This window comes from Telmatherina bonti, assembly GCF_933228915.1.
Source record: "Telmatherina bonti genome assembly, chromosome: 13".
In the NCBI taxonomy this organism is placed as follows: Eukaryota; Metazoa; Chordata; class Actinopteri; order Atheriniformes; family Telmatherinidae; genus Telmatherina; species Telmatherina bonti.
In genome coordinates, this window is record NC_136611.1 from 17838385 (window position 1) to 17866333 (window position 27949).

Sequence of the window (27949 nt, forward strand, 5' to 3'; positions counted from 1 at the left end):
GGAGGCCACACACACTAATGAGCCTAATTTTGACTTGTTTAAAGGACATTACATCAAAGTTGAATCAGCCTGTAGGGTGTTTTTCCACTTTAATTTTGAGTATAACTCCAAATCCAGACTTCCATGGGTTGATACATTTGATTTTCATTGATAATTTTTGTGTGATTTTGTTGTCAGCATGTTCAGCTATGGAAAGAACAAAGCATTTAATAAAAATATTTCATTCATTCAGATCTACAACATGTTACTTTAGTGTTCCTTTTATTTTTTGAGCAGTGTATATATATATATATATATATATATATATATATATATATATATATATATATATATATATATATATGTATATATATATATATATATATATATATATATATATATGTATATATATATGTATATATATATATATATATATATATATGTATATATATATGTATATATATATATATATATATATATATATACATATATATACGTTCCCTGCCATAGGATGTGAAACACTGGAAAGTTTTTTGATAATGCTTTGACAAAGCTTAAATGCTTTGATAAAAATTTAACATAGATTAGATGAAAAAATACACATATTAATGTGTAATTTATTTAGTCATGTATAGTTAATTATTATGTAACAGAATTATGTAAATTTTTTGTCATTAACTCTCTGTTAAAGCCACATTTCACGATATGTAAGTTCTCTAACCCTTCATTGAGATTTACTGCTGTTGCATTCAGATGACATCAAACACACATGCACTCAACAGTTATCCCTGTTCATGTGTGCTGCTGTGACACACAGCCTGTACACGTACATCTTTGTCCAACCGTGCTTTGTGTACTTGTACCTTTTCAGGGTGCCAGTCTGTCCCTCTGTGGGACCACCAGTGAGTTACAGAAGCTGCCAAGTCAGACTCTGGCACTAATTGGCTACACTATTAGACGCCCACAGAGCCACACTTTGACTACAGAAATGAGCTCATCAGTGTGAGGTTGGAGATTGGGCATGGTGCCTGAGTGAAAGCATGAGACAGGGAGAGGCAGAGGGAGAGAGATTTCTAATTAGGGGTCTCTGATGAACACAAGAAACCTACAGATGCACTTCAGAACCATCCCTTCTACAAGACTCACACATACATGCACACACAATATTCACCCTTTGACCAGTGTGCTTAATTGGTTGGTTGGTACTGGTATCTGTGCCGATGGCTGGAGGGAATAAGGTGGTCCTTTGTGTGATGCACTTCAGCTGCTCTGATTGACAGCAGGGACAGGAAGTGAGGGCGTGGGACTTAGAGAGGAAAACAGCTTTTCTCCCTGCGCTGCCTTCCTTGGATTAACATTCTTCTCCAGCACTCCAAATACCTCTTATCCTCTTCCCTGCTTTCACTCCTCGTTCCCTGCATCTTCCTGTCCACTTATGCCCATTTACGCTGAGCATCATTTATTTATTTTCAGGACATTTGCACTGGCCTTTTTTGTCACCCTCTTCTTGCCCTTTTCATTTCCTGACAGGCAAAAGATGAAGTTAGTCAGGGTACTTAAGAGATGGAGGTACATTGCTGAACAAATGCTTATACAACTGAGCATCTACTCATGCTCTGTTGGCTCAGGAATAAATCAACTCAAACCAAGTGCTTTATACACTTGACCAGGAAGTCCTCCTGACACCTGTTATGCTGCACGTCATATTAATTGTAGTCGTATTACGACTGATGACACATTTTCAATATAAAGCTGCTGAATGTTGCTGGCAGCAGGGAAAAAAGGCTTAATCCCCTACAAACATCAATTTTGATTGTAGAATAACTTATTCCTTTTCATTTTCTCTTCTGATAGAAAGAGGCATGGCAGACTGAATCAGTTTTCTTTCCTATCATGACAAAAGAAAAACGGGCAAATGATGTCAGATTTTTATGTCATGGTCAGGAGTAATATTTTAAACTTCTTTTTCTGGATAATTGTGAATCTCTTGTCCAATTCTGGAAAGATTTACCCTTGAAAACACCTTTATTTGCTGCCACACTTTAAATTAAAACAGAGCTTTCTCACATTACTAAACATTTCTTTTGTACCTTCCTTTTATTTTTATTTTTTTATTTTTTTTATGTAAAGCACTATGTGTCTTATATACAAAAAGTGCTCCACAAATAACCTTGACTAGTCTACACAAAATAAAGCACAGCAGTTTTGTGTTCAGTTTATTTCCCATGCTTTCACTCTCAGATTCAGTTTTCTCTCACACAATTAACTTAAAAGCAGCTGGTACCTTTGCTTGTTTACCACAAAAAAACATTTAAAAAAAAAAAAAGCAAAACAATCAACAACTGTCCATTTAAACAGCTTCAAACAAATATATGAGCGCACACAACTGTAATGTAATATGATCTCACATTCATACACATTCACAGGCATACGTACCAATGTAAGATGCTCAAGAGCAGAATATGGAAAGACATGGAGCAAAAAAAAGGGACAGAAAAAGAAGAGAGAATGAGGTTTAGATGGAAAAAGAGAAAAGGATTGGAAGGAGTAAAAGTGGATAATCAAATTGAAAGAAGAAACGCAGGGTAAGAGCATTAGCTGAGTTGAATAATGGAATAACCTTCTCCTCCACACATACACATATTATGACCTCACACAATAAAAAATACTTATATACAAACACACAGGATGCATTCTAGGAACTTAATCACAAATAAAGCAAAAAAAAAAAAAAAAAAAGCCAGCCATCCACCATCTGTACAACAGCAAGAGAAGCACATATTCATGAACTTAAAGAAAACTATTTCATACCTTAAATACATAGCACCATCTGTTTTTCTGCCTGGGACTCTGCAGCAAATCCACAAAATGTACAAACAGGAGAGAAAATAAAACTGAGGCAAAGTCCAGTATATTCTTTTTCAACCATCGCATCCATGTGACCGCCAACTTTAGGCAGAGCTCTGACAACTTCAGGTGTGACTCATTCTGATGTGTAAAGTGAGTAAACGCTCAATAAGTTTGCTTGTTTTTTGTTTGTTTGTTTCATATTTAACATTTGTTTAAGTGCAAAAACATGTTTTTGGATCACTGTAGCTCATGCTTGTTCGTTACGGCTATAAAACACCATCTATTATTAAAACAACAGCAACACTGACAGTACGTGTGGATTTTATACATTCCATCTAATTGTCTAACACCTGTATGTGACCAGAAAAAGCCCAACTACTTCTGTGGTGTTTTCATCTGCATTTATGTTGTATACAAGGTCTACATTCATGTGATATAAATAGTTTTGGATAAAGAAAGGCAAACAGCACACGAGTGATCACCCTGTATGCACTGTGGTCTAAGGGGGAGAGGTTGCAAGGGAGAAAAGGTGGCATCTCTGCCTTGGTGTAGTTGCATATGAGGTTTTTGTTGTTCTTACTGTTATGGGACTCTGGATAACTACATGATGTGATGGATAATAAAGGACATTTCTTTGTTCTGGTTACAGCAGGAGATACAGCTTTTCTCTCTTACTTGAAGGCATATTTGTTGTTGTTTTTTTAATAAGTGAGAGGAGTTTAAAAACAAACTACAGAACACACAGATATGTGAGTGTTTAAGTTAAGCATGGTGGTGCCTGCTGTTTGCAGCTTGATTTTTTTTACATGTGAATCTCAGAGGCTGTCTGGTGTCTATGAAGGCTATAATATGGTGCTAAAAGGTGAAAACATTCACTGAGATCAACCCTCACTGTTGTTTATACAAGTGCACCTTAAGAGAAAGGCAGGTGGGGATGTGCACATTCAGGACCAATGTATCAGTTATGCTGGGCTGACATGAAGGAAGGAAGAGGGAAGAAGTATATTTTGTTAAAGTGTGTGATTTAGTTGTTATTGACCAGAAAAAGTGAAAAGCCAAAGAGAGTCTTCCACTTTTCACTCAAATAATCCCAAATAAAGAGGTGATGGGCACATCAGGACTAGTCTCTGTGATTAGTCTCAGAGTCCGACAGCTGATCCTGATTCTCGTTAACTTCTCCAGCCAGCTCATTTTCAGGCTCTGCATCCTCATCGTTGCTTTCTGCGCTGTAGTCTATAGCTTCCAGAAAGGATGGCTCATCCTCTTCCAACACATAGGTAGTTGAGCAGCTGCTGAATAACCAAAGAAAGAAAAACCATCATTGCAACAGATCTGTTACAGATAACAACGTTTAACTACTATTTAATGACTGATTAAAAAAGACCGAAAAGTGTTTTCATTTAGAAACAAAAAAAAAACAAAGACAGTTTTGCTTTATGTTGCAATAATGTCAAAAATAAGAAACCGAATATGTATGTGGGGCTGATGATTAATACATTTTTATAAGTATGCAAGCGGTAATTGATCTTGTTTGTCATTTTTGACTGGTATCCTGCACACCAAACAAGAGAAGCAGAAAATCTCTGGAGAAACTCTAAAACAGATTTTGTTATAATTTTGCTTAACAAATTATCTGAATGGAAAATTACAGCTGGTTCAATTCCGGCTCATAAACCAATAAACCTTAATAAAGCAGTAAAAATGACTTTAAGTGAAACTATAACTTGAAAAACCAACAAACAACAATTGTAGAGTTTAACATGCATTTCTAAACCATAATAAAATTTCATCTGATAACAAACGGTGCTTATGAGCTCTCACCAGTTAGGCTGTTTTTTTTTCCTTTGGGTCTTAATGGTTAAATGGTTGCTGGTTCTTTGAGGTTTTAGTGGCTTTAGTGGGTTTTTAATGGTGTTAATGGTCTGAAATGTGATCCCAAGGAGACAGTCGATCAGGGGGCTCAGACAATGAGCTCCCACCAATCTCCCCACTGTGTGAGTGCATGACACAGACGGAGATACAGGGAAATTGTGCATCAGTACATGTATGGTAAGCGTGTGTAATGATGGACAAAATGTTATCCAAACAGATGAAGAAAGTTGTGTATCAACCATTAGAAGCCATTACAGCCATATCAAACCCAGCTTATTTTTCAGAATTATCCAGCTGCAGTCATCTGACATCCAAGATCATGCATAAACATGAAGACCTGAACAGCCTCCACACACATGCAGAAAATAAACCTCCACAACTTTTAACTGTCTTTTAACCCCACCCTCCCAAGACAACGAACCAAACAGAAATTAATAAAAACTTATTCCCGAATCCACATATTTGTAAATATCGAGAGACGCCTCCCAGTGTCCACAAACATCGTTTGTAAGCTCTATTAAATGCTAAGTGCTAGCATACCAAGCCCCACGCATAAAACCATAAATCCAGGAAGAGAGCAACCAATCCCACAGGGTACTCACACAAACACTTTTGGACTCCCTTAATGATCAGACACATAAATGATGAATGAATATATCAATATGAGAGTAGATAGGTTAGTAAGAGAGAGAGACAAGGAGAGGCTGGCAGAAAGAGATGTATGCATTAAGTGGTTTTGCGTATAAAGCCATTCTTCTGAATCAACCGCTTTCACAAATCTTTTGTTGAGATACGCTGACATTGTAAAATAAAAAGAAATGAAAATAAGCTTGGGGGTCACAGCTTGCATCAGAACAGGTTTAATAATTTAGTGGCGGTGCAGAATGAGGAGCAATATAATCTGTGTGGGCCACACATTTCTTGATTGGTAATTTTAGTCAAGATGATCAGAAATCCTGTGAAGCTGTGTAGAAAGGCTCTTTTTTTTTTTTTTTTGTTATTTTTTTCTTTAAGGATGAAGCAGAGCAATGCTGACTCATAGTGTGGTGCATTCTTTTAATAATGGATAACAACTTGGGTATAATTACCTTTTTTGAATAAGCATTTTGTTTGGATGAGGAATGTAGTTAGTATTTGTTTATAACTCACTAGTTCACAACTTTCCAAAACCCGCAGATGCACTTGCATCGTGGCAAAGGATTATCAGAACAATACTTTCCTATTTACTATTTTCATCATAAAGTCACATAAAACATAATTGACTCATGACCGCAAGTAGAAAATCATTTAAGGTTTGTGCTATAAATTATCTTTGTAATTAACAAATAGTTAATTGTTGTGGACTGTAAAATGTCAGAAAACGGCACGTTCTCAGGGCAATTTCTCCAACCGTTAATTAAACTAGAAGATAAAACATTCAAACAAGTTCCAGCTTACATCTGCATGACCACAAAAACAGAAATGAAAACACTGAAACAATAATTTTTCTCTTGTAAAAAGCAATGTGCTAATTTAAAGAAAGCAAAAAATATCCTCTAAAAACTGGAACCAGAAAAAGAATGACATGTTCCTTCATTAAAACAACAAACCAGCCACTGATACATTTTTGGATGAGTGGTGAATGTATGATTGCTTTTACCAGAGATTTAAAGAAGTAATGGTTCATTGTTTTAATTTGATTTGATTATTATTCACACAGCACTGGAGTTGTAAACTAAACACACACACAAGAAAACCACAACAAAAAACAAGAAAATCCAAAGATATAAAGTTGATGTGCAGAACATTTCTTTAAATACTACCAGTAAAGTAATAAGACTTACATCTGTCCTACACCTGAACTATAAACCCATCCAGGGCAGTTTTCTTTACATGCAGTTATACTTAAGAGTATAATAGCATGCAAATGTATTCTGGCCATGCAGACAGAGAGGCTAATTTACATATTCAATGTGCATTTAATCCTCACTGCAGACCTGAGCCACTGACTACTTGAAGTGGCTCTGAAAACCTCTCATATGCCCTGCCTATTTCTTTCATGGGTAGTTCCCTCACAAACAGCCAGACTGGCAATTTACCAGTGACACACATCACGAACAAACTGTTGTTGTCTCAGAAGCACCAGCATCCAAGTAGACAGTAACACTGATGCTGTTTTCACACAGCTTCAACATACATCATGGAAAGTCTGATCACATGTGCAGTTTCAAGTATTTCACTTCACATTACAATACACCAATAACCACCGGTGTGGATGGATCGGAACTCCTCAGGCTAAATGCAACTAGTCTTACAGATTAAATCACACTGTGAGCTGGAGGAAACAAAGAAGATTTCAGAGCAGGAAAGCTAATAACATTCCTGCCAAATCCTTAATTACAATCAGTGTCCTGAATGATATAATCACACATGAAGTTATGAACATGTTTCAGATCTGCTTGGGTCGCACTGATTGCAGTATTTTTACAAACGTTTCTAATGACTATGTAATGTATACTATCAGAGAGACCTCAATAAGACAAAACTTTTAAGTGGCTGCTTTGTCGTGATGTAGAGCTGTGAGTGAGCACAGCTCTGATGACTAAAGACATGAACTGACACTTTTCAATTTGCCAATTGACTCTGAGATGTAAAGAAAAGCCTGAACATAAAAAAAAAATGCTTATAATGAAAAGAAATTTCACTGGCTTTGTGCTTATGTAAACTCAAACCACACCACCTTCTACAAATACCACACATCAGGTTCCAGGTGCTTCATAAATAAATGTGTGTGTAACAAGTTCCTCATTACAAACCTGACTGCCTTCGTATGCGTCCCGATGATATCGCTCTCCAAATCCAGCAGATGCTGGTGATTACGGAGACCCGTCAGCCTCTTCAGTCTCAGCAGAGCCACACAGAACTGAGCTCCCATTTCTTCCAGCTCTCTGGTGCCTATCTGAAGACCCTGGACGGGGGAAAAAACATACATTGGAAAATACTTAAAACACACATCTGTTCACAGAAAAAAAAAAAAAAAATCACTCATGCAACTTCGTCAAGCTTCTGTATATTTTCCAAAATAACTAGCTCTAATTAAAATAAACTTTAAAATGTGTATCCTATTACTGTGCTTGTTTTAATGACCATAACCATAAGAAAACTGACACTGTTAAATATACAAGTTCAATAATCTGTTCAAGTATACATGTGAATGAAGACTTGTTAAGGAATGGCCACACACAAAGTTAAACTCCAGCTCAACCCAAAAATCTTTTATGTTCTTTGTTTCCCCAGGGCAGAACTAGGAACATCTTCACTTGGCCTGACTGCAAATATATGGAGCTACAATTCAGTGGACATCAGTTCCTGCACATCTGGACAAACACTTCTGCACAGGAGGAGGTGGAAGCATCCAAGAACTCTGAATACCGGTATATTAGTTGTTGACATTGGCAAAATTCAGAAGGAAAGAAATCTGCTGGGTTGGACAGACATGAAGAAAAGGAGATAATGAAGCCAAAAAGGAGGCAGAAGAAGGAACACGGAATAATCAAAGGAAAGGAGAGGGAAAACTAGCACAACACTTCCACCTGGTGGATATTTGGAGATCTATGTGTGACCCTTCCCCTGAATGGCTCTACAATTGTTACAAGTAGTAGAAAAAAAAGTAAAGTTACAATCTCAACAAAATTTTTTAATGAGCAAAAATTGGAAAAAAAACCAAAGAAAAAACAAAAAAGAATGCTCTAATGAACTCCTTAAAAATAATCCTATATAAAATAAATAGATACTCTTCACACATACCTTATATTTGCCCTGGTCACAGCCACACAGCGTACTCTCCATAGTGTAGCTGCGCTGTACTCCAATCTCTCTCCATACAACCACACGGGCAGTCGATTCTTTGGAGCGCTCCACTACAAAGCTGCAGCTAGCCATGCTGAAGGCTGGAGCAATCTGGGACAGGATCTTAGGAAGTGTCTGAAAAATGGACAAATCCATTAATATTATTGTGTTTATGTGCATGTTGCTGTTTTTCACTGCAGCAGCAGTGGAAAAGAGTAATTCGCCGTCACGAAAATGCTAAATCTTTTGGTCTATCCTGCAAATTCTGGGAAGAGGCTTTTACTCTTTGCCCTGAATGCTTAGAACCTATCTCAGCATTTTCCAGACCATCATATTTTGGGGGGAGCCCCCAATGGCAACCCCTTCAATCCCAAGAAGGTCAAGTTAATTTTATCTCCTCCTCTCCATATCTCGCACAACGATATCCATTGGCCACCCCGCCGTACACTGGCGGCTGCTGCCGTCAATCGGCCACCACAATCCCTGTTCCCAAAAATATTGGGGAAACACTGATATCTGCACAAGTTCTTGCTTCCCAGACCTGAGATACTAATTTAACAGATCAGAACTTAGCATGACAATTCAGTCTCAGAAATGTGGTTGCAGTTGGTTTTATTGGCATTACTGCACAAACTGGGACCGAATAAAACGTTTTAAACTTTCAGTTTGCATTACTTCAGACAGCAAAGTTGCACAAGCTAACATAGATCTCTCAGATTATTGTGTATTGAGTATTGTGCTGCGAAACAATTTTAAGTTAGTCAGATTCATGCTGATGAGAGTAAAAAGCAAAACGAAACAGAAAAATACACAGGAAGATGGTAACTCAGAATATGCAGATGTAATGGTTGTCTGTCCTAGTTAGTACACATAAAAATGACTGGATTGAGAAATACTAGAGAGCAGGGGGAAAGATCTTGTAAGTGTTCATTACTTTAGAGACACATTTCTGTGTTTGTGTGTTTACTCTGTATCCAAGGTCCTCTTGTAAGTCGCTCGAAGATGCACTGATGTTGGTCTGCCAGACTGTCTCCTTCAAGCTGCAGCCATACATGAACACATTCTTTTTTCTGGAATGGCCGTGGTAATCACAGAACACCTATGCATTTATAAGCACACACACACACACACAGAAACACACAGAAAGAAGAGAAGCAGAGGTGGTTATGATGCATCACAGATAATCTTTTCGAAACTAAATTGAATTTAAGCGGTTATAAAAATATGTAGAAAAAAAAACAAATGACAAACTGAAAGAGGCGGTACTACCACCAATAACATAATGAGACTGCATTGAACCTGCTCTTAATCACTTTCATATCTAGTGCAAACCATTAACATCTTACTAAATCCAACTTGCCCACACAAAGTGTTTCAGAAGCCAGCAGAGGGTGTTGTTTGCAATAAAACTTTACGTGATGTTAAAAATACGGTGGCCGTGCAGGTGACCGGAGTGTGAAGCCGAACAGGAGAAACGTTTCGGGCAGTGAACGAGAGGTTAATGAGAAATAATGTTCCATAGTACGAAATACCCCACAGTCATTTAAGTCCAGTTAATTAGAGGTCATACCAGAGGTGCCTTTTGTATGTGTGCAAGATACTGCAGCAGGCTCTTAGTATGGTAGATGGTGGGGTGGAGCTCAGGATTGGGGTTCTGCCACTGGCGATTCAAATCCTCTCCACTCAGAGAACAACGATGACTACAGCAGAAAGGAGACGGCAGAGAAGGGGAAGGATACAGAATAGAAATCAACAAAGCAACAGCTAGAGAATCCCTTTAAACAAATTGAATGTGTGTTAATTGTACATAAAGTTGTGACAACTGTGCAGGCCCAGGTTCAGCAGATGAGTGTATACCTGAAAGTTGCAAGGGTGTATTGATTTGGAGTCATCTATTGTACTCACTTTCCATTTACAACTCCATCAGGGTTGAGCATAGGGACTATCTTAAAGATGAAGGCCTCTCTCAGGCTGGCTGCCAGTGGGCTGGTACCCATCAGAAATTCCAGCGTGCCCTTCATTACCCAGCTGGCGTTGGTCTCTCCAGGGTGCACTCTGGCTGACAAGAAGATCAGTGGACGATTTCCTAAACAGGGAGAGTGAGAGAGTGCAAAGCATGAACACATTTACAGGAATTTAAAGTTTTTCACCACGTGGAAACAGCATCAGCAAACAATAGTGGAGTGAGAACCATTTTGGGAATTACATGTGTCCTGACACTCCAAGGCTGTTCATATTTGGCAATTTTCACCTTAATGATCCTGGGCTATTTAAAAAAAACCACTTCATGTCATTTATTATTTGATTTCCATCTTGTTTTAAAGAGTGCAAAGCATCTTAAAAACTCAATGAAAGTAATACAGATCTGGATGAAAGTGACATAAAGGTTGATACATTTTTTTTAGATGGGGACATCATAAAAAGTAAAAAAAAAAAAAATCATACAAATGGCAACAATCTTCATCATCCTAATTTTGCTTCACATTGCAACTTTTTTTACAGTTATTTCTAGAGCATTTAGGACTTTTCCAGATTAAGTTTGAATTATTTTCCCTTCTTTCCACTGAATGCACAGCAAAAACAATAATCCATTTAGTTTAACACAATCTGTCACGTATTACATGATGTTGTTCCCTTTTTGACTTAACATCTGCCAGGAGGTTATACTCCTGCCCGCATTCATCTGACTGTCTGTCTGCCCGCCATTTGCTAGCAACTTTACACAAAAACTAATGGATGATTTTTTTTTTCTTCTGAGAATAGGTCTTGGTCCAACTGAGATTCCTTTAACTTGTGGGAATAAACTGGAAGCACACAGGAATTTTTAAAATGATTTCTCACAATATGTGTGGAAATGAGCAGATTGACTGAGCTCTTTGCTCTTCAACTGCTTTTTATAGTTTTAGAGAGGCGCAATTTTGATAAACATATTTTTACCAGTTTTTCCAGAACACATGAAACTTTTGCAATAAATAAAACCACAAGTACAGCATGTACACTTAGATTTATTAACTTACTAAACTGACAGATGTGATCATTGGAGTTGGACTCAGGCATGGCAGTGATGGTAAGGAGAGGACAGCTGTTCCCACCAAGGGTTTCACACAGAACGTCCTGCCTCAGGTAGATCTGAGGGGTCCTCAAATCCTCTAGTTTTGAAAGGTGCATCTGCATGTAAAGACAAATTATAAATAGTTTTTATTTCTCTCTTAATAGGCCAGTTGATTACATCCTTCATTTAGTGCATCAATGTTACATTTTTAATTAAAACTTTATGATTAAAACTGGGAATAAGATTACATGCAATTAAGCCAGACTGGACTTTTCTGTTGTTTTTGCAATAATTAGCCTTCCAAAGTTACTGAATATATAAATAACAAGACAACAGGCTTTGTGTCCAAAGTCAGTCCTGGAGGGCTGCTGTCCTGCAGGTTTTGGATTTTTTCCTGATGCAGCACACCTGAATCAGATTGATGGGTCAATATGCTCAAGCAAAACCAAACAAGCTGTTGAGGGGGAGGCATTTAATTTGAATTACGTGTGCTAGATCATGGGTACATCTAAAACCTGCAGGACTGGGGCTCTTGAGGAATGAAGCTTAATACTCCGAGACTATGGGAGCTAAGGTTCATCAAGTGTCTGTCTGGGACTTTCTCTGGGTTTGACACACTTAAAAACAACAGAATAAAAGACAAACTGAGTATGAAGCCAACAAAACATGAGTTAACACTCAGAAAACGATCCCATATTCTTCCTGCCGGGGAAATGATGAGAACTAACATTTTTTATAGGAACCTAAACTTTTACTGACATTGTAGTACTGGTACTGTAACACTACCTTAAGTGTGGAGAATGTATATGGATAATGATAGGCAAAGTAGCACACATCATCCTTGTGGCTGAAGCTAGCGCTGAAAGTCAGTGTGTAATAGGACTTTCCCTTTTGTCCACCAGCTGCTATGGAACTCCTTGCAAAGTGATTCCTATGGAGAGGAGGGAACAGAAGCACCCAAAGCGCAACATTAAACAGTAACATTCGATAAATAATTTCATTGTGTATTTCTGAACCAATTTCACAAATTTTGATAAGTTTAGTGACACAGGCACAAATGATTAATTGTGTTATCAATGAAGGCACAGCTGGATACAGCTCATATTAGACCTGCATGGAAAGCCAATACAGTAAAAATAAAGTATAAAGACATGCAACTTTAAATATATTTCTGCCAAGAAAAAGTGTCTAAGTGGAGGAACAGTGTAGCAGACAGAAAAAAAATCTATCCAAAGGAGACTTTTGAGAAAGAAATGTGAATTTCTATCAATGCTGCAAGGTAAAATGCTTGCGCTGTAGCTACATTAAATGTAGATGGTAAAATGTGCAGTCGTGAATTAGAAATAATCTTCTAAGTGGTGCTGTAATAGTACCATATATTTCCCTGAATTATTTGTTTCTACATGACTACAAAACCCTGTGTGGACTCACTTATAGTAACAGATGTCGGTTCCAGTTCTAACCCAGCAAGGCTTGCCACTGATGGCCTTCTGCACCGAGTACATCAGCACCTGCATGCCTGCACATACAAACATGTAAGAAAACACACAAATCTGGAATATCTGTTGCATTTAGCACTATCCTATGTCATATTTTATCTATGTAAATGTCTGATAACTTCGTTTTTATGCAGATGATGTTGCATTTCTCACCGTAGTTAAACTGGCTGTTTGACTTCTCACAGTTGATGATGTTGAAGCGGTAAGCAGTCCCAACACGCATGCCACTCACCTCAAAGTAAAACCACTGATGGTAGTGATTACTGTTTATATCTGAATTTAGCACCAGGTCATATTCATATCTGGAAAAATACAAAAAGATCATCTATAAATATGGACTCCAACATCCGCCATAAGAAATGAGCTTGTAAAACATCTTAGTTAAAAATATATATATATCAACATAAATCTGCTGTGTGAAACACTAAAAAGTTGAACTCAACTCTAAATATCAGTGATGTCATAAAACGGATCTACCTGATGCTATAAACAGAATTGAGGTTTTTAACTCTTCACAAGAAAAGATGACACTTTCTACTTACTTCCTAACTTGGACTGCCTTCCTGAGGTTGCCCGACTCAAACTGAGAGTTGAACCTCAGAGATTCACCATTGTCTTCAATCACAGGACTACTAAAACAGACAGAGAGCATTAGGAAGGGACAAATGGCACGTTTAATAGGAGATTATAATACTCAGCAAATGGCTGACAAATAAAACCAATCAGCTATTTTCAAATACATTTTGTCTAAAGGCATGTAAACCTGTAAGTTAGACTCAGACAAACTCACCTGGAAATGTCCAAGTCATAAACTACTTTGTCAAGAATATCATTGGGATGAATCAACCTCTCGATGTCCTGGAATATCTTCGACCTACAGAGTTAGACACAAACCGCTTTACTCTGCTGCTCCTATATCTGATGAAGACTTTAAACATCATGCTAAACTGTTTTAGCTGATCACCTCTGTACTCCATAAAGTCTCTCCAGAAGAGGTTCTTTGAATGTTGGAGCCACATGGCCAAAATAGTCTGGATAGGCCACTTCAGCATACTGTGGAACTGAGCTTGTCCCCTTTACCATCTCCACATAAAGATCAGGGTCATGCAGTGGGAGGAGGAGGGCTGTGTCTGGCACCTCCAGAACTGCACCTTCTCCTCCTTCATCCTCAGCACCCTCTGAGCCACAGTCTGAACCCAAGTTACTTCCTCCTCCTCCGATGCGACGTGCAGGGATACCCCCCAAGAGTAAGGGGGAGTGTATGTGCCGGGTAGCGGAGACTGGAGATCCTTCTTGTTTGACTACCTCTGATCCTTCTTCTGTGCTCAGATCCCTGCTGTCCTTTAGAGAGACACACTCCAATGGACGCATCAGCTCCTGTTCTATCATCTGACCTTGAGAGAGAGAGCTGCTGAAGGAGGACAAGTTGGTGCGTCCATCTGGAGAAGGAATGTTGACATCTTCTTTTTTATCTTTGTCCTTGCTGAGGTAGACTGAGTCCAGTTGGAGGGGTGTTAGAGGAGCAGTGTGTGTAGGAGTGGGGGCAGAGGGAAGTGGCTGAGTGTGATGTCCTTTAATTGAGTTGTAATCCTCCTGACAGCTCTGTGTGGGGATGTGTTTTGGGGACAGGGCTGCAGCTGTGGGCACTACGATTGGCCGAGACGACTGAGTAGATGCTGATGAGGAGGAGAAGGATGTTGATGAGGATGTGGAAGAGGTGGTCTTTGAACAGTCAAAGTTATACCCCTGTAGGAGGAACACAGATTGAAATATCGCTATGAATTGTTTGTTTTGGAGAAATTACGTTGCAATAAAGCACATTTTAACTCATTTAAGCAAACAAGCCAGTAAGAATATCAAAACATATTTCAGATTAAATCCACACAAATCAGCCACAGGTTGCTGCCAACATCCCTCCCTTTATCTTCAGGTGAATAGATGTCTTCTGTAAAATCTCAATTCCAAAATGTTGGGACCTGAGTAAAATGCAAATTTCTGAATAAAACTGAATATAATGTATTTCCAAATTTCTAACTCAATAGACCAAAAGAAAGACTTCATAATATTTAAAGTTAAACTATTTGCAATTTAGTCACATATACTTCATCTGGAATTTGAATGCAGCAATAAGTGTCAACAAAGGTGGGACATGGGCAAAAAAAAAAAAAAAAAAAGGGGTGAAAAATTCCCAACAAATCTGGTGAACAGGCAACAGGTGAATAACTTGACTGGGTATCAAAAGAGCACCTTAGAGAGGCAGGTCAAGTCACAAATAAATATGAGCAGAGCTTATTGCACACAAACTTCACCTACGAATTGTGAAAAATGTCTCTTATAAAACATTTCAAAGACTGAATATTTCATCATGTATCGTACATAATATCAGAAAGATACATCGTTGTGCAAGAACATGTAAAAAAATTTATACTGAATAATCGTCATCTTGGCCCATCTGGCAGCACTGCACTCCCTTTTATTGCAACTTATACATCTGGAAAAGCCTTAATCGATTGTGAAAGCTGTATAAAGGTACCAACATATTACTTCTATCAAATTCAAGATGACTTTTTATGTCCAATTTTAAACAGTTAACGAGATTTTCCAGTCATTATATTCTGTTTCACCTACTGGCTAAACATGCCCATTCATCACCATTAGGGAAGATACACAGAGCAAGTCAGTTTGAACTAAGTTTTCTGTACAAGAGCAAAGAATCCAGTGGCACATACCTGAAAGTCTTCAGATAACTCTAAGAAGAATCTCCTGTAGACTTTCAACTCATCATATGTTCGGCTGAGACTCCTTTTGGGATGTAGCCTGTTAAGGTCCGTTTCTATATCATCATTCTGATTGACAGAACACAGAGGAAATAAAACTGAAGGCTCGCCGTTTTACAAATGCAACAGGGTGCTGAGTGTGACAACAGGCATGGTTGGCATAGTGATAGTTGATTTATGACTGCCCTCTGCTGGAGATTAAAAGAAGTGCGATTATCAATGACTATTCACAATCCTTAAAATGATATCACACCTCATTAAGCTTCTCTGTCTTAAAATGAAAACAGAGAGAAAATGTAATCATGTTTTCCACTGCAAAGTGAGTAAACATAATGTTATCATGTGAAACGTGGTGTATGCATGCCAGTGTTGATTATTACCAGACTGCACTGATCCTTTTCATCTTCATCATTTTCAGTATCTGTATCTGCCTCTTCATTATCGTCGCTTTCATCCACCACATCATCCACTGGACACAACACAAGGAGACACGGCTATTACTAATCTTTTTTCTATCTCCTTGCCTAAGCTTGGTTTTTATTAATGCCTTAAAATGTGTATAGGGCTGATTTACAACCATTCAAAAAGGAACTTCCAGATGTTTTCTGGAAATTAATCTCTTAGCTTTGACAGAACTAGAGAAAATGTTGACATAAAAGATGTGAGCAGCCATGATCAAGAGATGGGTGAACAGGAGAAGAGAAGAAATTCTGAACATATTTCTTCACATATAAATTAAAGCTGAACAAATGAAACGACTGACACTGCTTTACCCGGTTGAATCAAGAAGATCATGTTGTTTTGGAACTCAACATGAGACACCACTTTGCCAGACAATGTAATGTACAATACAGAATTATTACAGACAAAACTATTATTTTCCTATAAATGGAGGAAAATAACTTATGTGTGGACACCTGAACTGATATGAGCTACAGAAATACAGACTCATGAAATAAAAATGTTCTTTTTGGATTTAAAATAAGTTTAAGGGAAGAGGAAAGAAGCTCAACTATTTCACCAGACAGCCTGCAGACACAATGTAGGAAGAAGATTAGTTGAGAACAATGCAAGTATAAATGTCTATCTGTGAAAAGCAAGCTCTTTGCAATGTGCATGAAGCATCTTCCTTACTAACACATGTCATGTGTTAGATTAGTGAAGTTATAGAATGACGTGAAGTAAATGAGACGGCAATAGGGAGTGAATCTATGTAATCTGAGGATTACGTACGTCTTACCCTTCTTTAAGGGCTTGTTGCAGAGCTGATGGCTTGTTCTTCCTGAAAGGCATATTGTGTGCAGCAGTGTCAAGAGTGTTGCCATTAACCATTTAGTGGGTCCAGGGATATAAGCAATATTTGTGTCTTTATGGGATGGGGGATAAAATCTAGCAGAAACAATGTGATGAAATAATGTCTGCATCGTATCATCATGAAAGCTGTGCACATAAACTGTAATAAGTTGGGCACACTCTAGTGAGCTGCGTGTATGTTTCTTTGTGAGCGTGTCCAATGTTCTCACCCCCTGGAGGTTGGTTGTACAGCTGGGCCACAGGGCCCTCAGCAGGTACATGAGGCAGTTGGTAGTGGAAAGCTGACTTGATGGTCGGCAGAGGCAGGCGGTTTTTAGGAAAACATTTCCTCATGATGAGACTGGAAGTATTGACCAAAGGATCCAGAGTTCGTACAGGGAGACACTCCTGCAAACAAAACCGCACACAAAGTAAAGAGCAGCTGCTTCCCGGTGCATGTGTGTGTGCCCTGCCTGCTACGACTGATTCTTAGGTCTTATGCAGTTTTTCACTCACAGCGGATGAGTTGTAGAGGATCCTCATGCCATCAGCCTCAAGGAACGCCTTCCTCCCAAGTTTGATGTTGGTAATGTTCCTAAGGCAGACCAGCAGCCCTTTACGAATCAGCATATGGCGATGGCGCGAGTCATTGCGATGCCAATCCAGATACAGAGCGAGCAAGGTGGTCACAAAGCCCCCATCCACCGCACGACGGGCATTTGTTTCTGCACAGGGGAGGAAATGAAGAAGCAGATAAAACACTAATACTTCTCATTCTGGCACAGTGGGATGGGGTGATGGAGTAAATAGTATAAACAACATGACAACATTTGCTTCCTAGCAATACAGAAGGTTACTGAAAATGGGGATGAAAAACAAGGCAGAAGTAAGCTACAGTATATTGCACTAACATCACCACACTATCATGGCACTGAAAAAAAGGATAACTATACCGCTAAGGAGCATGAATTAAATGCTACAAAGCAAATTACTCACTGGATTTGAGCAGAGCTCCCAGTGCGTCGAGAGCTACCCTGTTGATTTTGAAACAAGTCAAATGGGTTACATGGTCAATAAAGCAAATGTCACTGAGAGATGCTGAATAACTCATTAAGGACGTGGATGTCCCCATTTTGTTATGCATTAGCTTCAATGCTGCCTTGTTAAACGGACAGACACTCACTTATACAGGCTGGTGCTCTTCTTGCTGTATGGTCCGACAATCTTGAACATAAGTTCTACCACTCCATTCTTGCCCAATGAAATGGCATTCACAGCTATACGTAAAAAAAAAAAAAAAATTACTTACAGAAAGATATTTTCTTGTAAAACTAAAGTTTATTCTGCGTCATCATGAAAAGGGGCAGATAAAGACGTGTAAGGTGCAGCATGAATCTACAGTTGACTTATTTACTTACAGTTGGAGGAGTAAATCCTGAGAACCTGCAGACAGGGCAGGAGTAGTTTGGTGTTCTGTAGATTCTGTTTTATTAGGTTGGTGGTGACGTTCATCGCTCCACTCAAACGTGCCTTCACTCCAAACTTTCTGTCTAAACACACAAAGGTATAAAATCAGTATGGGCCGAATTAACCTGCTTCTTTTCAATATTTTGTTCATCTCCTCACTTTAAGAATGAGTCCTTGCTTTATCGTACACAAAAAGACATCTTTGCAGTATGTTTATAAAGTTATTCCTCAGATCTTTGAGGCGTTGCTTAAATGAATTCATGAGATCTAACTTACAATGAATTTTACTCATGCAAAAGAAAAACTGAGACAAATGAAAAGTATCTAAATGTCCAGAAATCAAACATTAGTTGTCCACTTAGTGCGAGAACTAAGATCCTGTGTGTGTTTTTGTGACAATAAACACACCTTTCAGGCCAACCTTGGCCAGCAGTGAATGAAGTTGCAGCACGAGTTCCTCACTGGGAGGCATCTCTTTACTGGCAAAGATTAGGACCTGGAATAATATTCCTGTTCCTCCTTTAGACACAAACACTCCCACTCTGCGGCCCCTGCCTAAGACGAATAAAAAATACCGCAAATGGAAGAGCATTAATGGTGATGAAATCAAGTTGAAGACTTTGTTAAAACCACCTGGCAAAATACAGACACCAGCTAAAAATGATTATGTTTCATCACTTGAGCATTTTATTAAAGAGACAAAGTATGTAGGATACCTTTTTCTACTGCCTAATGGCTTAAAAAAATAGAACAAGAAATTTATGTCATCACTCTTGACTTTCATTTGTTCACATATAAAATATTTGCACAAATGCATGAGTATATTAAAGTCTCCTCACCCACAGTCAGCAGCTCAATTAGGATGTACAAGATATTAAGCGATGTCTGGACATCCCTGGAGTTCTGTTAAAAGTCACATAAAATACACATGTTAACATAAAATTAAAAAAAGGATGACAATGCATGTCTAGAATAATAAAAAATATCTATAAAAAAGAAGAATTCTGGTTTATGGGTCCAATCCAGAAAGCAGAATCAGTATTGGAGCTTGATATGACTGACTGCATGAGTGTTACAAGCATGTAATACAACTTCATCCCTTTACTGCCATCATTTAAAAAAAAGTATATTTTATGAGATTTACGTCAGCTGACCTCCAGTGAAGACAAGATGACCTCCATTCCACTGGAACCTTTGGACATGACCTCTTTCCCACTCTTCTCTGAAAACAAAGTAAAGATGATCAGAGATGTGAAGACAGAAATGAACACACTAGGGGAGAAACAGCTGAGGAGAAGGCTGTCTAGCACAGCATGTCCTTCTGTCACCATCATTACATTGGAAAGTATGAAATCATACTGCAAAACTGCAGAACGTCAATATATGCCCATAAAAGTTAAGAGAATTTGATACCAAAACAAACTAAACCAAGCATGCAGTCTTTAATTATGTAGCTTATCAAGTTGTGAAATGTTCACCTTGGTCCTACTCCTTATGTTGGGTGGCTATTTTAGGAGAACTTAATTTCTTTTGAGGGAGTAAGTCTGGAATGTGACAGAAGGCTAAACGCTTTTAACAGTAAGGAAAGGACTTGCATGCAAAAGCATGCACTGCTGCCATACTGGTTGCCACAACATAGAACTCATACAAGCTCGGATTACAACAGACAAAGAGGGAGAGTGACTCATTCTCTGGTAAGGACAGCATTAATCCGTTGTACCTTTGCATAGCAGGAATTGTTTGCTGCTACTAATGTTTAGCATCTCCAATGTTTAACCTTTAATGCACATTTTTGCATCGCAGAGAAGCCTAAGTTTTATATCCATAGAAGAAATCCACTCAACGTGGGAAAAAAAGGTGACGAGGTCTTTGGATAATCTCCACTGCATTTGTTTCCAACTTTATACATCAACTCCCCAAACCTTTAAGCCTTGTGCTTGGTGTGTGAAATGACTGACAGATTCTTGAACACTCTGATGCAGCACAGTATCAGCTCTCCCAAAAACAAATACAGGGAACGAACCTAATACTGAAGTCTGCACAGTTGACATTTTAAAAGATGACTTCTGAAAATCAACATTTATATTCTGAGAAAAGTGAAAAATCCATAGAAGTATCACTTAAATAAAGTAAAAGCACTTATAAAAGACGGCATGAAAAGAAGCCATCAGTGCAAATACCTCAGTTTTATGTCCGACAAGTCATAACTCTGTTCCAGAAATATAGACTTCATACAAAAAAAATCTTAAGAAACAGGGGATTAAATTGCACGACTTCTACCTCTGGGGAGTTTATCTGCCTGGCACTAAATGCACTGCGTCATTAGCAGGTGTATATGGAGATGATATGTGTCGAGTAAGCAGCTCTCACAACTTGTGATCTCTCACCCAAAATTATGCCAGGGTTAAATTATAGACAGATGCAAGTGATGCGTGCTCTGCCTAAGCGCGCACACACACACACACACACACACACACACACACACACACACACACACACACAGACACACAGACACACAGACACACACACACACATGCACACAAATGTGCATATCTGAGAATGTGGAAACAAACATGTATGCACACACTTCAGTGCACCGGAGATCAGTAACCCCTTTACACATATCTGTCATGCCAGACTTTTTAAAACTCTTCAAAGCAAATTGGCATTTCAACACCTAAAAAGTAATCACTGTGCATGTGTGTGAAAACACACAGAACTAAACTTTAATACTTTTGCATTAATCTGGCTGCATTTTAACTTACCTCAGTCTCCATCATTGTTTTTGTCTTGTAAGATGACTGTAATTTAGAAGTTAAGGTTGCTATAGCATGAGCTGCTGAGGCTCAGCGGCTGCACAAGTCACAGTGTTTGTTCTAACTTCTCACTTTCACTTGACCCGACCAAAGTCAAATATCTAAAATATTTGAAAGTGAAGCACCCACTAAATTGCAAGCATAGATAATGATTGCAATTCAGTTGTGACAATCTTGTGCTTTGGAGGATTTAAAGACTGACAAGTGAGACATCATCTATCAGAAGTTGTTAAGTCATTTTCCAGCATATTTTTGCCATGCTGGATCCTACCTGGTGGGTCTGAGGAGACTGCAGAATGATAATATGTCCTGGTGTAGCGATACTCCATTTCAAAACAAAGATCTCAGAATTCACCAATGCTGTCAATGAGAGCGTGTCCTGTTCTCCAAAATGCCAGCTTGACTTCCACTGCACTCTGAAAACTTTTGGTCTCCAGTAAATCAAAACGCCTCAGAGTTGGATACTCTACAGTATATGTTGCCAAAAGGTAAATCACTTTTATAGCTTCACTGGTATGTTCCTATCCCTCTAAGGCAAGAAGTAATCTCTTCAACTGGTCAACCCAATCCCCCTACTCTTCTACCATGTGCCCACACACTGCATGGCAATAAGCACCTCCCCTTACATGTTTCCAGAACTCATCTGCAGTCTGCGCAGATAAAACACTGACAACATTACTCTCAAATTAGCCAAGAAACTATTTTTTGGCAGTAAACACAAGACCTTTTTAAGGCTGAATCCATCCTTTGCCAAACCAACCCACATCTTTATTGCATTTTTTTTAACAGATATGAATCTACTCCATTTACAGATCCTGGCTTTCCCTTGTTCTTTTTTAAGGTATCTCTTTACTGCTTCATAAGCCCCTAAGACTCTGAACTTGAGACAAGTGTACAGCAAAGTCCCTCCTGGAGTGTATAGTTACTGTGAACAGGGTCACAGTCCGTCCCCCCCCCCCCCCCCCCCCCCCCCCCCCCCCCGGCTCACTTCCCTCAAACCAACGTCATACTCGTACACATTTGAAGTTTAGGCTGCAGGCGAGGCTCTGACAGACAGCTCAGCATAGATGAGAGGGGAACAGCTGTATATCATGATTGATAGAGTTACAGACAAGCTTTTCCACTGTGCCTATCAGTCATAACGGATTAACTACAGCTCTCCTTTGAAGAGAAAAGACGCACCAAATTATGCCAAGAGTAAAGATGAAATTCAAGAAAGGTGAGATGGAAAGAAGGGAATTTCTAAATTCCTAACACATGCAAACTCATGACTTAGCTAAATTGTTTCACAGCTTCACATGTGGACTCGGCAATGCCGAACTGATTAAAGTTTGTCTTCATTTCTGAAAATCCACAATGAAAAAGCCCACTAGCTGAAAACCCTCGCCCCACAGCATACTTCGAGCTCTATTTAAAGCCTGACATGAATCCCTTAACTGGGTCTTGATTAAGTACCGTCTGAAAGCACCAGCTTAACATTTTTATTAACATGTGAATATCTGATTTTAAACCCCCCCACTCTAATTCCAAAGAAAAAAAAGTCTTCAGATTGCTTGTTTTGTGCATCCAAAAGTTTAAAATACATATTTTGCTATTTACAACTGAGAATACCAGGAAATCCTAACATTTGAGAAGTAGTAACCTGATAATACCTGACATTTTTATGTGATAAATGGCCGAGACAACTATCAAACTGTCAGTTAATTTTGTCAGTTTGACAGATACATATAGTGACTGCTGGAGCACTACAACAATGTGAAACTGATATTTCTATTAATCTAAACTTACAGTAGCTGGGCCCTGCTAACAGGGATACACTAATGTTTCACTCTGTCCAACACTGAAATGTGGCACAATGCCGTCTTCTGCCTCAATGAGATCGCTTTCTCAACAGATCTCTTAAAGAGTAATCAGAGACTTGGAGACTGGATCAGTCCATCCACACCTTGACTACCACCACCACGACCCATCTCCACTTACAAAATAAATCCACTAAATAGATTATAATGAATTAATCAATTTAGCAACACCAGCAATACACATCGACATCTATTCAAATGTGACAGGTTAATGTAAATTCATGATGAGGAAAATAAAGGAAGTTCTATTTTACGTTCCAGAGAAAAATTAAGCTTAGAATGATGATACTTCACTCGCTGACTGTATGAACACTACAAGTTTGGGAATGAAAAAGAAGCAGTGTGGCATCAGGAAGGAGGGAGCTTATCAGACCATAACCGTTTGTTACTAGTCTCCGCTAGCGGCCAGTTACTCAAGCTTACAGAAGATATCTCTGAGTGAACACACTTGGCTCTATTAAAGAGCCCTAAAAGGCCACTTCATCTATTTAAACACACAAGCTTAGTTGCTGATCCACTAGAAACACTGAGCTCAAACTAATTATATTTGTCACATGCACAACTTAACATGGGACAATGTGCCGTGAAATGTGTTTCTGCAGCCGCTACTAATAAACAAAATGACCACACGGTTCATTTACCACCTTTAAAACTCATAAAACTTTCTTGCTTACACAGTTATTGTGTTATGCTATTGTTTTATAACTGAAAATAACATGAAAAAAAAGAAAATTAAGAGGTTGTATGTAATTAACTGGCCAATTACTTAACCATGTACATCATACTCATCTTTAACTTCATGTTTTTAACGTTAACACTTGTGGCTTATGTATGGTTTGCACCTTGGGGTGAAATTTTTATGTTCGGTCTAGTTATGACAGACATGAAAAATGACCTGGCCTTGAAGGGAGTTTTCTTCATCAAGGAATCAAGCATCACTGTACTGTAAACATCCTCATCTTGTCAAACTGCAGAGCTAATGAGCGTCATGTTTTTCCCAGAAATCCTTAACTGTTGATTCAGCTATTACTCTTGCTGCAACTTTCTGATTACCTTGTTTGTTTTTGGCCTGTTTCACTTGTGCGAAAACCTCCTTTGACCGCATGTCCTAGGTTCACAAAAACAGCTTCTAAATTCTTATACCACACAACGAATAACTGCGCAACGTTCACCCACTTAGTTTATCAAGATGTTAAAAAATAGATAGTTTTACCTGCAAATGTAGACTATCTTTAAGCTGTATCTCAAAATACATTTGGTTGGTTTCAAAAACTAACAACTACTGATCTTAAAAAAAAACAAAAAAAACAACAACAACATAAAAAAAAAATCTAAATATAAGCAGTAGTAAGAAACCTACTCAAGTCAGTTTGGTCTTGAAATAACTTCAGCTTGTTTAAGTTATTGATATAGAGCAGCGCCATATTAATTTATTATTATAGCCGGGGACAACTGATTTTTGGTCCCTGCAACATTTTCTTCTTTCATCTCCTGTGTCGGGTCATGTAAGGATTTTTCTGAGTTTTACTGAGAATCAATCATTTTTAAAAAATGGATTACATGTAGTATTATGCAAGTATGTCAGAAACCAGTAAAACCAATTATCTCTATCACTTTGATTAAATGCAAAGACCTCTGATGGATAGCATCTACCAAGAGTTGTTGATAATACCTCTAAAAAATGAAGTTTTTCTATTGTCTCACATGGATAAAGATTCATTATTTTGCATGTACGTCCAGAATATGCTCTCACCCTGTGTTTGTATGAGATGAAGGATCTTTGTTGTAACCTGTCTTGCCATTTCAACATCCCTCATCATGGCCTCTCCATTCATCTTCTCCAGCTGGGCCAGGAGCATCAGCACCCTGGAGTTACTGGGAACACTGGAAACACACACATTTACATTTAGAAATATTGCATGATACTGCATAACACTACTTTTATCAAGAAAAACAAATATAATCAGGTCACTACTTCTAATCAGTCCTGAGAGGAACAGATTGCATTTGTTATACAAGTGATACAAAGTAGCAAGGACTCACTGTGGAGAACAAAAACATCCCTTTATTTTCAAATGATTTCATATGCTAAGTGCCAAACAATTTACAAATTGCTAATCCCCCTTTAAAAAATCATTTCAAATATTCTTTTAAGATTTATTTATTTATTATTTTAATAAAGCTAACTAATAAGGCTGCCCCTTAGTGCTTCACTATTTCTGGGTACTGACCCATCGTTTTCTAATAATATTAGCCCATTGGCACTCAGATGGAAACAAGAGATTAAGGGTCAGTTGTTACAGCAAGGGCAAACACTGGAGAGGGAATCAAAACTCTGATTATACTCAGTGGAGCAAAATATCTCTATTCCATATAAAGAGAGAGAGAGAAGGAGGGAAAATGAAAGTGTGCTCAAGAGACAAAAAAAAGAACAAAAAATAAAGAAAAAATTAGAAGAATGAGCCTGAGCAGTAATGCCCGAATAGGAAAAGGAAGAACAGATGTAGAACCTTCATAAACATGAGCCAGATAAATAAAGATTATTTTTAGTCTTGACAAATTCACATGGGTGCTCCAGGGAGAACCACCTAACCATCTCCACACATAGCGTTTCGGCATCAATACAGGCAAGCCATAAACTAAAATGTTCTCACAGTAACACAGTATGTGAACAAAAAACTATGAACCTCACCCTTTCTCTGTGGCCATTTTGGGCTTGTTCATTTTTACCACATCAAAATGTCATGTCGCCTGCAAGAGAAAGAAAACAAAGCTGACACTGATGAAAAAGAACAAGCATAAACATTCTGCATCTGTTAGAAACAAGTGTGATTAACCTTTACCCGGGTATCAAATGGATTCCCAACGGATTCATGTTGGGGCCAGCTAGACAACTATGCCCAAACCAGCTGACAATAAAGCTTAACTGTCCCCAGCTTTGAATGCACCGTTCTATAAATATGTGCCAGACGGGTAGCAAACTGATCTGTATAGGGTTGTAAAAGTGTGAATTTTTACAACATAATAATTATCACTTCTTATAAAATAATTGCAGAAATTCTAGTTTCATGGTACAAAAATATGTTCTCAGACATTTATTTCTAAAAATATATATACTTAAAGGGATGAAAAAAGATGTTCTACTGGTTTTTGTTTGTGTGTTGATAAATGTTTTATTACATTTACTTGAAGTAAATTTTCAAATGAAAATGCATTTGTACCCGAGTCTGAAAGGTATAAGAAAGAAGTCCACAAACTAAATCCATAAGCTCTTCTCTCCCAATATCTTAAATTTAATATTATATACACAACAGTCTGTACAATTATCATCAATCTTCATTATTCCATACATTGAGATATGACTTTGTAGCTACAGTGTATCAGTGAACTGCAGTTACAAACACAGCACAGAGCAGTGCCCCATGAGTGATTTTACACAAAACAATGGAGCAGCCCCACATATGGTAGGGCTCATATTTCTACAGGAAAAAGAACTGCAGGACAGAAAAAAGCTTTGACAAAAATGAATAAATCATGTAATTTTATTTCAGTGGTATCATTCTGAGAGAAACTATAAAACACCAACGGTTCAGTGTTCAGCTCCCAAGCCTTAAAAGAAATAATTCAGACAGTGCTGACAGACAGGGATAACTGACAAACACTTTTTCTTAATTCTTTACAACTGATAATGTTTTGATAATGTCTCTGATGTGCTACAAACAAAAGGATAGACATGTTAAAAGAAACTCAACCAATTATTTAAAAAAAAAGAAAAGAAAAGAAAAAAAAAAGGTAAATAGTGTAGATCAGTTTAAACAAAACATTGACCTAAAATAGCTAACCTCGACGAAGCCTTTTGCAGAGCTTGTAGATTAAGACTGCAACAGCTCATCGCACTCTTGTACTAAACACAGCCAGGTCACTGGATAATGGAAGATCACGCTTGGATAAAGTCTGGGCTGAGGGGGAGCACAGATGTAGCCTCTGATAAGACGATGTCTTCTTTAAAAAGTTATAAAGATGACATGTCAAGAAGGCTGGCTGATATAACCATTCAGAGCTTTTTAATGCCATAATCTGTGAAGACTTGATTCCCACTGTCATTACATCAGCCTGTATGACTGTTGTAAACAAGATATATTAGACATCTTTTGATTGATTGTTTGTTTGTTTTAAACCGAAATGTCAAATAGTTGAAGAAAGTAGCCCCTGCACCTGCTGATCTAGTCACTCATTGACGGCCGCCTGTCTGCACCAACAGGCTAGCTAACAGGGCATACGCTAACAGTAATGCTAAATATAGAGTACACGGCGACTTCCAGCCAAAGAAACAAACCTCTGCTATTATAACAACAAAATGTTATTTTACGAACCTGCCCGAAAGAGGAACTGTTGTCCCGTTTAACCTGGCTCGACTCCAAGATAAGGAGTCAGCCACTATTTGTAAATGCTGAAACGCCCTACTGATGATGTTGTGATGAGACAAAACTGCCTGTCAGAAAAGCTGCCACGGAATAACGCGAGACTACAGATGTATATCTTCTGGTTTGTTTTAAGCATATTTATGGAAAAGGTAAGCTTCAACTGGATCTTGTAACATAATTTTTTAACTGTTTTATATCGTCTGCTGGAAATTTTAGGACAACTGCGTTCCTCG

The 27949-nt window shown here is 38.2% G+C and overlaps 1 protein-coding gene across 12 annotated transcripts; it reads right to left on the reverse strand.

Moving 5' to 3' along the window:
- Window positions 1-2198: 2198 nt before the first annotated feature.
- On the reverse strand, window positions 2199-27785 carry agtpbp1 (ATP/GTP binding carboxypeptidase 1). Of its 12 annotated transcripts, none has more exons than XM_079251447.1 (27): window positions 27666-27785; window positions 25985-26043; window positions 25046-25176; window positions 19772-19839; window positions 19457-19520; window positions 19026-19172; window positions 18569-18700; window positions 18334-18427; window positions 18147-18184; window positions 17667-17875; window positions 17381-17558; window positions 17098-17139; window positions 16238-16326; window positions 15810-15926; window positions 14045-14826; window positions 13871-13954; window positions 13623-13709; window positions 13234-13382; window positions 13013-13100; window positions 12368-12512; window positions 11547-11697; window positions 10435-10615; window positions 10100-10229; window positions 9497-9628; window positions 8488-8664; window positions 7497-7648; window positions 2199-4121 (listed from the first exon to the last, which is right to left on the reverse strand). In XM_079251447.1, exons 2-27 carry the CDS (start codon window positions 26014-26016, stop codon window positions 3950-3952), a joined length of 3771 nt encoding a protein of 1256 aa, XP_079107573.1. In that variant the 5' UTR covers window positions 26017-26043; window positions 27666-27785; the 3' UTR covers window positions 2199-3949. The 12 variants fall into 12 exon arrangements, with proteins under 12 accessions (XP_079107573.1, XP_079107569.1, XP_079107572.1 ...); XM_079251443.1 differs by having other exon boundaries at window positions 9464-9628; XM_079251446.1 differs by having other exon boundaries at window positions 2199-4118; window positions 13623-13712.
- Window positions 27786-27949: the final 164 nt, after the last annotated feature.

Excerpts from the sequence above, each read along its gene's own strand:
- agtpbp1 (XM_079251439.1), bottom strand. The coding sequence starts at position 26,016 with ATGAACAAGCCCAAAATGGCCACAGAGAAAGG. Across the intron at positions 13,101-13,233 it reads AAACAGCCAGTTTAACTACG|GCATGCAGGTGCTGATGTAC; the intron begins GTGAGAAATGCA and ends TTGTATGTGCAG. Across the intron at positions 10,230-10,434 it reads GATGGAGTTGTAAATGGAAA|TCATCGTTGTTCTCTGAGTG; the intron begins GTGAGTACAATA and ends TTTCTGCTGTAG.